Source organism: Quercus lobata, chromosome 2 (genome assembly GCF_001633185.2).
Source record: "Quercus lobata isolate SW786 chromosome 2, ValleyOak3.0 Primary Assembly, whole genome shotgun sequence".
In the NCBI taxonomy this organism is placed as follows: Eukaryota; Viridiplantae; Streptophyta; class Magnoliopsida; order Fagales; family Fagaceae; genus Quercus; species Quercus lobata.
Window position 1 is genome coordinate 23,778,647 of NC_044905.1, and position 10,003 is coordinate 23,788,649.

Consider the following 10,003-nt stretch of genomic DNA (forward strand, 5'->3'; position numbering starts at 1 on the left):
CTCCCGTCGTGGGGTCTGCTCTTCCGGTTTGTCGGTCTTTTCCCTGTTGACGAACCTTTGTAACTTTCCCTGTCTGATCAGTGCCTCAATTTGCTGCTTCAGGTCATAGCAGTTGGCAGTGTCATGCCCGTGGTCCCGGTGAAAGCGACAATACTTGTCCCTCGGTCTTTTGTTGGGATCTCCTTTCAACTTCCCTGGGAATGTCAATGCTCCTTCATCTTTGATTTGCATCAGTACTTGGTCGATTGGGGCTGTTAATGGGGTGAAATTGGTGAATCTTCCTGTGGGGGGTCTGAAGCGCCTTTCATCACGCTGATCCCCGGTTCTAGCGACCTTTCGCCCCCTATCTTATCGCATATCCTCCTGCCTCTCCCTCTTCTTAGGTTTCTCTTCGCGGGCCAACAGTGCGTCTTCTGCATTCATATACTTGGTAGCCCTGTAGAGTACATCCGCCATGGTCTTCGGGTCGTTCTTGTACAAGGAAAACAAGAACTTTCCTTTCTGCAGCCCACTTGTAAACGCGGCCACCAATATCTTATCGTCCGCTTCGTCGATCGAAAGGGCTTCTTTGTTGAAACGGGTTATGTAGGCTCGCAACGTCTCGTCTTCTCGCTGCTTGATGCTCATCAAGCACGCGGTGGACCTCTTATACCGATGTTCGCCAATGAAGTGGGAGGTGAACTGGGCGCTCAACTCCTTGAAAGTATTGATGGAGTTCGGTGTCAGTCTACTGAACCAAACCCTCGTAGGTCCCTTCAGTGTGGTCGGGAATGCCTTGCACATGATCTCGTCAGGTACCCCCTGAAGGTGCATCAGGGTCTTGAAGGTCTCTAGATGATTGAGGGGGTCCTTGACCCCATCGTAACTTTCGATCTGAGGCATTCGGAACTTCGGTGGCAGGGGGAATGAGTTGACGGACGCGGTGAATGGTGAGTCGATCCTGTTCACTAAATCGTCGAGGTTGGAGGATACCCGCCCCTTGAGGGCATTCATCATGACCTCCATCTGTTCCTTCATCACTTGCATCTCCACAATGATAGGTGGGGGGGCAGGATCCGTGAGAGACGGAAGGCTCTCGTTTTGCCGCTCCTGTCGGCTTGGGATGTTGCTGTCCTCTGGATTCTCCCGCTCCCTTCGCTCGGCACTGTCACCTTCCTGGTTTCGTTCCTGAGGGTTAGGTCCTACATCCCTTTGACGTAGTTGTTCCTCCAAATCATGATTCTGCTTTGTGAGTCGTTCGACTGCCGTCATGAGGGTCTGGACCTGCCTTTCCAGTGCGGTAGATCTTGGCGGTTCGTCTCCTTGGGCGTTGCTGGTGGTGGCCATTGAACGAGTGAGTACCATGCAACTCTTACGTCCGGGAGGCGATAATCTTTCTCGCGTTTCCCACAGACGGCGCCAACTGATGATGCCGTGAAATCACCAGTGAGCCGCACAGTCCACGCTCGCCGCAACTAGCAACCTGCAAAGAAAAACAAAGTGATCTCGCCATGGGCACCAGTGTGGTGTCGACCAAATACCCTCTGACGATCAAGTTAGTATTGTTCTCAACTTTAGAGTGCTAGAGAGGGTGTTTTTTGCGTACCTTGATTTGCGAGAGTATTCAAGCTTTTATAGTAGAAGAAAGTCGGTCTTTCCACCTTGGACTAGAAGTCTTTTCCTCCTAGGACTCTGAAATCCCAAACGTGATGGGCAAATATTTCCTTGTAGAGCGAGTCTCTTCATTAAGGTGGATCTTCTAGAATTGCCCTCCTGATTCTCTGGGATTCCCTTGGATTTTAAACGTGCGTATCAAGCATTTTAAGCGAGGCTAAGCCTTGGGCCCCTGCTTAATGGCGACCTATGATTACGAATCCGTCAGGCCCAAATGTTGCACAATTTTTTACCCATCACAAACAATGAAGGTAGTGACTAGCTAGTGAGGGAAAAAACAGAATTTTTTTGGCCCATAGATTTATGGAAGCCTCTTGTAGGCTAGGGCTGGTTTTCTGGGTATATTATGTGCCCTGTTTCAGTTTTTATAGCATCAAGATTTTCTAGCATTTGATCGATTTGTTTGGAGACCTTAATTTGATTTTATTCACAATGCATTAAATTTAAAAATTCATGTAATAGAAATTCACGAGTATGGTACTCCAGGAATGACATTTTTAAGCAACTTAAACATGAATATGATGTAACATTTCCAAATGTTAAAACTAAAATCCATTTCATCAAAAAAGGCAAAATGGGGAGATTTTATACATAATTTCTACATTATTGTTCTGATTTTTAAATCCTAGAGAAAATAGATCTGATAATAAAATTCAAAATTATTGCGTCATATCTGCTTGAAATGATTTAGGCTGTGTTTGGTTCACGTAAAAGTATTTCCGGAAAATATTCCATTTTCCGGAAATACTATTTTCCGGAAAGGAAAACGTTTTCATGTGTTTGGTTGTCACAAAATTCGTTTTACGGAAAATTAATTTCGGTGTTTGGTTCATTCAAACATTTTTACAGAAAATGCATCAAATCTGGCAAAAGAAACAAAACCCAGCAAAAGAAAATGAATCAATTCCACACTCATTCACAAAAGAAACAAAACCCAGCAAAAAAATTCATCAAATCTGGTCAAATTGAGATCGCGTGGCGGAGGAAAAGATGAGATCGCGTGGTGAAGGCGACATCGAGCGGAGGCGAGGTCGGTGCGATCGTCCGACGAGACGCGCACCGCTCGTCGGCGCGGTGCGATCGTCGGACGAGCGGCGCGATCTGGGCTCTCTCTTCTCTATCTCTCTCTCTGATCTGGGCTCTCTCTTCTCTCTCTCTCTCTCTCTCTCTCTCTCCGGAAATGAATTGAAGTGAAAATAAGGGTGTAAAATAATTTCCGGGTCAAAGGAGTAATTGTTGGTCAACAGGAAATGATTTTCCGGAAAATTTTATTTTCCGTTGCTGCCAAACACGCGGGTTTGGGGAAAAATGATTTCAGGAAGGAAAATGATTTCAAGAAAATGATTTCCTGAAATCATTTTCCCCCAAAACAAACGCAACCTTAATCTAAACTAGAACATAGTCAAAGTCTAAACAGTTTTGATTGTGCCATCTGTAGTCAATGTTGTTCCTGAACCAAAATATAATGTGTTCACAAAAATGGCAATAAATAAGCACCCATATCAGATTATAGCAATATGCTTTCTACAATACCATTCTCATATTTAGGTATATAACAATATTACATTCAATCATTACCATTGGATTCTGATGATTTTTATAAAACTACAGTTTGTTCACCAAATTTCGTCAACATGCATGGAAATACCAACATTTGCATCATGCGTTGAACCTTGAAAGTTTGACTATTACTAGAGGAAAAATATAAAAATATTGACTAGAGGAAAACCTTGACATTTTTGTCAGCATTGTTGTCCGGAGACTTGAAGATGCAAGGATCTGCATCAATAAGCATTTTAACAACCTCCCTCATAGAAGGACGCACAGATGGAAGCTTGGTAGTGCAAAGGATAGCAATCTTCAAGACCTTAAGCATGCCATCTTGGACAGAATCAGTCACCACTTTATCATCAAGAACCCTGAGCACACTTTCGCGGTCATTGAGATGATTTAGAACCCAATAAACAATATCTTTTCCTTCTCCATATTCGTCTTCAATAGGTCTTCTACCAGAAACTAATTCTAGCAGCACCACACCAAAACTATACACATCACTCTTTTCTGTGACTTTAAGAGTATATGCCAGCTCTGCATTGGAAAATTGGAGCATATATGTTAATAAAAGTAAAGCACACATTCAACTTTATATTGAAAACATTTTGCAAGAGAGAATGAAATTTTTATGAACATCTATTCATAGGTAAGAAAGGAAACCTTGGCCTAATATGTTTAGTAAGTTAAAATTACTCGTCATTTGTTTATTATGAATTTATGATTCATTTTCATTACTGGAAATACTAGGGAGAGGTGGAGACATAAGAATTGAACACATAAGAAATCAACACATTCTTTAAACCTGGCAAAACTCTAATCTCAACAATAGGACAGGATGTCAGCAATAATACACCATTAAACTTTAACATGGCCACAAATTTATTCATAGGTCAACAATTCAATTAACACCAATAGACTGCCAAATCGAAGTAGAGATTATTCATTATGAATACAACATTTTCTTCGAACTTCTGGTAATATACTTCCCCAGATCCTTGTCCATGTATACTTCCCAGAAGATAATAAATTGACACAGATACAGCAGAATGCCATCAACATCACAAGTGAATTAGCCATATCCAGTTTGTATTTGTTGGTTGATTTGCAACTCATGATATAAATTTATTTAAAATCCTTTCACGTATGATCTAAATTATAAAGTACAAACACAAGGCTTAAGCATATCAACTGAAACCAGAAGATTAAACAACTATTGGTCCTTTAAGAGGATTGAATTACCATATTAATCATTAATAAGCAATCAAAGAGAAAATACTATCCTGTGGAACAAAAAATTCATCTCCGCATTGATTATGAACTTTTATAGTCCGCCTTGGGATACGAAAAAAGAAGAAGATTCTTAAAGAACAGAATACATTTTGGATTATTGAGAAATGAGAACAGTGGGTCCTCATCTTAGCCCAAGTTTTGAGAGAGATATGCCCTAAAACCTTTTGGTACTCAACTGCTACCCTCTGAGTCATAAATTGGGGACTCAAAAGGGCCAGAAAAAAATCATATTATAACCTTATCATCAATGACTAACCAAAAATTACCAGACTATATAAATAGTCAAGAAGCAACCATCAAAATTAACTTCTTTACAAAGAGCAGTCAATATAGATTTATCAATTGAAAGAGATGAAGAAGATAAATATTAGATCAGATGGATGAAGCTGAATGCTCAAGTGATTGAAATTAGGCACCTCAAATCATAAGATTCTAGAATTTGAATATAAGAAAATATTAATTGAATTTATAAGAAAAATATGTCCAGTGAACAGATAAAGCACCAGAATCAGAAAAAAGTATCGGCTGCAATTTTAAAGCCATCACAAATATAAGAAGTTAATGGATATCATTCATGAATTATTTCTTGATGCATGAACAACATTAAAAAAAAAAAATTGTTCAAAAAAGTTGTGAAACTCACCAGGAGCAATATAACCATGAGTGCCTGCAAAACAGCTATATTCAGACTCCTTTTGACACTTCTCTGCAATCTTTGCTACCCCAAAGTCGGCAATTTTTGGCTCAAAACCCTCATCAAGTAAAATGTTACTTGATTTTATGTCCCGATGAATAATAGGTGGTGAACAGTCATGGTGGAGATAAGAAATTCCCTTTGCCGCTCCCAAAGCAATTTTATACCTCTGATGCCAATCCAGTTCTGGCAGGCCACCTTTCATCTGTCTGTGAAGAGCTTGGAACAGATTACCATTTCCCATGTACTCAAACACCAAAAAACTGGAGCCTCCTTTAAGTAAAGAAGCATAAAGCTTCAGTATATTTCTATGCCTTATTTTCCCCAGAATCTCCATTTCTGCTTCCAAAATCTTTACACCATCTCCTTTCCACAGTTGCTTTACGGCCACAGTACTACCGTTTTTCTTCAAATCCAAACGATAAACTTTTCCTGTAGCACCACTTCCAATCAAATTCTCTTCCTCCAGATTACATATTTCATCTGCGTTAATATCTACATGGTTGAAAGATGCAAATTTCCATTTCGGATCTACTTCCTTCTCCCCTTCCAAATCATTTTCTACACGAGCCACTCTCAGCTTGAAGTTCTTATAACTGACAAGCAGTAACCCAGCTAATAAGATAACCAAGGCAGATGCTATGACACAGAACAGAACAAAATTACCTGCAAAGATCCCTCTTTGATGATGATTTGCAGGACAAATATTCATCCTAGAATTCATATGCATTTTAGAATTTTGGACAACACAGAGTCCCTCGTTTCCAAGAAATGCTTTGTCTCCACCCATGATCAAAAGTTCAGATGGCACCCCTCCGGACAGCTGGTTTTCAGACAAATCTATGGAGCTTAACTTCAATTTCTTTAAATTTTCCGGAATCAGACCGGTGAGTTTATTTCCCGAAAGATTCAGAGAGTTCAGTGAGCTCATCAAAGAAAATGTTTCCGGTATATTACCAGTCAAAGAATTCAAAGCAAGATTCAAGTTTGCCAGCCTTGCACAGTTACCTAGTTCTGGTGGTATTGATCCAGTTAAAGAATTTTTTTGCAATTGTAATGATGATAATTGCTCCAGAGCACCAATTCCAGCAGGAATTTTACCAGTGAAGTTATTATTACTTAAATGAAGCCTCTCTAAGTTGGTCAGATTGCCAAGTTCTGATGGAAGCTCGCCTGAAAACCTATTGTTCTGCAAAACCAACTGACCCAAGCTCACTGAAGAGAGAATTTCCGTGGATATTTCTCCACTAAAGTCATTATCACCAAAATCAATCATTGTTACATCTGGAAGTGCCCAAACCCCATTAGGAATTTTCCCGGACAAGTGGTTCATATTAATTCTTAACCTTTCCAGAGATTTGCACTCAGCATAAGATTCTGGAAACTCCCCAGAAAAATTGTTTTCCAAAGCAAGCAAGAACTTTAGTTTTCTGTTTTCACACAAGAACTTGGGGAAACCACCTGAAAACTGATTCTCAGAAATGTCAATGCTGTTCAATTGTGAGAACCGGCCAAAATTCACGGGAAATTCCCCAGTAAAGCTGTTACCATAGATTGAGAACCCAGTAAGATTGTGCATATCTCCAAACCCTGCAGGAAATTCTCCAGAAAAGTTGTTCTCATACATTTGGAAAACCATCAAATTCTTCAGATTGCCAATTTCTTCAGGCAATTTCCCGTGCATTTTGTTTTGAGAAATATCAAATTCCCGCAGAAAGGTGAGGTTGGCAAGCTCTCGTGGGATTTCGCCAGTCAAACTATTACCATAAAGTTCAATCTTGTGAAGATTCTTCAGTTTTGCAATGGACTTAGAGACATTCCCGGAAATATTGTTCTTCGAAATATCCAATGTCTGCAACAACTTGAGCTCGAAAATAGACTCCGGAATCTCTCCTTTCAAATTAGCACCTTGTAGATAGAGCCAAGCCAAGTTGTTCAAATTCCCAAGGCTCTCAGGAATTTCACCCTCATCAAATTGATTCTGCGCTAGTCCTAAACAAACCAAGCCAGTCAAATTCCCCACCCAACTTGGGAACAAACCCGAAAAATTATTCATCGAAAGATCAAGAATCTCCAAGCTTCTCAGCCCAGAAAGATCCGGAATGGCTCCAACCATATTGTTTATGGTAAGATTCAACACTCTAAGATTAATACAACTGCTCAGCTCTGATGGAAGCTTTCCAGAAATTTGATTAGACGGCAACGAAAGAGTCCTTAAACTCTTGAGTGCAGAAATGGATGGAGAGATGACCCCTGATAGAGATTTATTGTCTAGTGAGATTTCAATCACTTTCCCGGACACAGAGTCGCATTTAATGCCTGAAAATTCACAGGGAGAGTCTGAATCTTTCCAGGAATGGAAAACATTGAAAGGGTCTTTGAACTGGCTTTTGAATTGAAGAAGAGCTTTGGTTTCGACCGTTAGAGGTGTACATGGCGGGAAAAAGGAAAAGCAAAAGAGCAACAGAAAATGGAGGGAGAGAAGTGGGTGTTTGGCCATTTGGGAACAAGTTTGAGGGCAAAATGGCCAATCCAAGAAGAGAGTGTGACTGTGTGGATCTTGGTTTTTGAGCATACGATATATCTTATCCAGCCATTATTGCCACTCCTGGAAACAGCTGAGCAGGAAGGAAACAAAACATTCATAAATCATTTCATTATTATTTATATATATAATAATAATGATTAATAAAAAAACAACTAGATATAAATTATTCATGGTACTTTGTTTGTTTTTTAATAAAACTAAGCTGACGTTAAAACGTCAATTTTTGTTTGTAGTTGTGGATTAGTGTTACTGTAAAGAATCGTACTTGGAAGTCACTCTTATTACATCCGTGGGTTTAATTAGCTAGCAAGTCAAGAAAAGAGTTGTTCATAATGATAGCAAAGTAAGAGTTTTTACCAGAAATCAACAAAAGTAAAAAAAACATCATGTACAAATTATGAGTAAATCTGTGGATTCATCATTGAAAACTGGGCTATTGTGCTTTTTTAATGGTTGGGTATGGCTGCCTTCAAGTATTCAAACCTAACCCAACTTTTGTAAATTATTTTTAAATTGTTATTTTAGTAACCCCACCATAAAGAAAACGTAAACACAAAAAAGTGAATGAAGGATTTTAAGGAAAAATTAAAAAAGTAATTACAAAATAATGAAAAAAAAGAAAATAGAAAGAAAGAAAGAAAACGAAACCTGAGAATTGAGCAGCTGAAATCTGATCTGCTACTTGCTCACCTCAGAAAGTAGCCTCTGCAACTGCTTAAGTTTCTGAATTTCTGACTAGTAAAAGAGATTCCTCCTGTGAATATAATCCCAATAAAAACCAGGAATTCTTCATGCAAAAACAGTGCTCTCTGATCTCTTATAATGACCTGATGGGTGCTTTTTCAAGCCAGAACCCAAAAATCTTCGGAAAGTTTCTATAATAACTCAGAAAATGATTATGAATAGAGGATATAGTGAAAGAAAGAGCACCTCTCATTATATCAGTGAGAAAGAGTAGAAGCATGTGAGCTAAGCCATTAGGTGTAGGCCATAGAGATATATGAGTAGAGACAAACATGCTGTTGTGAAAGTTTTTAAAACTCACCTCACATCACCTCACATCAATAACAGTGAGAAGTGAACAAAACATCCTTGCTTTGTTGTGATTTGTAAAATATGAAATGCGTTACTTCTAATCTTCAGTTAGCTCAGTATTTGGAGTGGTGTACAGTCAAGGTATCTGAGAAATTTGTTAGAAAAATTATGACTTTCTGATTACAATTGTCATAAAAACTTTTGGGGCACAGTTATTGCCATAATTTTAAAGTAGTCCATTATAAGTAATGAAGAAAAAATAACGAAATTCACTACTTTATTTTCAATTACAAGTAACGAAGTGAGTTTCATTTAGTTCAGTATGTAAAATATATGATGGTTGAATAGAAGTTGTGAAATTTAATTTTTACCCATATCAGAAATTGATTAGTATTTTGATATGATAATAAAGAGTTAATATTAGAAGCAGTTACTATAGATTAAAACTCTCTAAAAAAATAAAAAACATAATGAGTTTCACTTAAAAATGATTATAGACTGCTCATAGTTAATTACTTTGATAAATTATAACAAAAGTTGTGGTCGCTAAAGTAATAGTTCACATTTTATCATGTTCCCTGTTTCTGTTTCTTCCAGACAAATAACTTCTAGATTATGGCTTATGCAAAGGTTTAGAAGTGACTCAAAAAAATCGTGGTACAGTCGTTGTACCGTCCACTCTTTTGCTTCAAGTGTTAACCTACTACTCCGTCAACTGGTTTAACCTTTTACTTCACCGAGAACCCAATTCTTAAACCTACCTCTTGTTAAAACTATAATTTGTGGAAAGCTCAAAACCTTAATTGATAAAAATAAAAGAAAAAAGAAAAGAAAAGTATATTGAATAAATGAACAGAATCAAATCTTATTAGAATTTGGCTTAACCAGTCAAGATTGAGTAAACCAAAACTTGAGTATTATGTTTGTGGATTGGATTTGACAGCTTCACCAGTTAACCTGGTTTAATATATATTACGCACAGGCATCTACATATATTAAGAATAATCATCAATAAATAAATAATTTAGGGTCCAGCTAAAATAAAGGAATTTAAAATGAAGGTTGATGGCGTCTAAACTTTCACACTAAGAGGTAAACAAAGAGAATTTTCTTAAACCTACAAGCACAGAACGAGTTAGGCTCGATGTTTAGTCCTAGGGCCTATGAACGAGCTTTCTTCGCCAATAATATAGAAAAATAAAATGAAGATATTAGCTGAAATTCGTGAA

At 38.2% G+C, this 10,003-nt stretch overlaps 2 protein-coding genes across 4 annotated transcripts; both read right to left on the reverse strand.

The window, feature by feature from the left end:
* Positions 1-348: 348 nt before the first annotated feature.
* On the reverse strand, positions 349-1,326 carry LOC115961553. The gene has a single exon (XM_031080519.1). It carries the CDS (start codon positions 1,324-1,326, stop codon positions 349-351), a length of 978 nt encoding a protein of 325 aa, XP_030936379.1.
* Positions 1,327-3,133: 1,807 nt separating this feature from the next.
* On the reverse strand, positions 3,134-8,920 carry LOC115975031 (receptor protein-tyrosine kinase CEPR2). 3 transcript variants are annotated; one of them, XM_031095663.1, is made up of 3 exons: positions 8,430-8,920; positions 5,141-7,809; positions 3,134-3,741 (listed from the first exon to the last, which is right to left on the reverse strand). In XM_031095663.1, the coding sequence occupies exons 2-3, from the start codon at positions 7,764-7,766 to the stop codon at positions 3,371-3,373; spliced, it is 2,997 nt and encodes a 998-aa protein (XP_030951523.1). In that variant the 5' UTR covers positions 7,767-7,809; positions 8,430-8,920; the 3' UTR covers positions 3,134-3,370. The 3 variants fall into 3 exon arrangements, with proteins under 3 accessions (XP_030951523.1, XP_030951522.1, XP_030951521.1); XM_031095662.1 differs by having other exon boundaries at positions 5,141-7,799; positions 8,388-8,920; XM_031095661.1 differs by having other exon boundaries at positions 8,388-8,920.
* Positions 8,921-10,003: the final 1,083 nt, after the last annotated feature.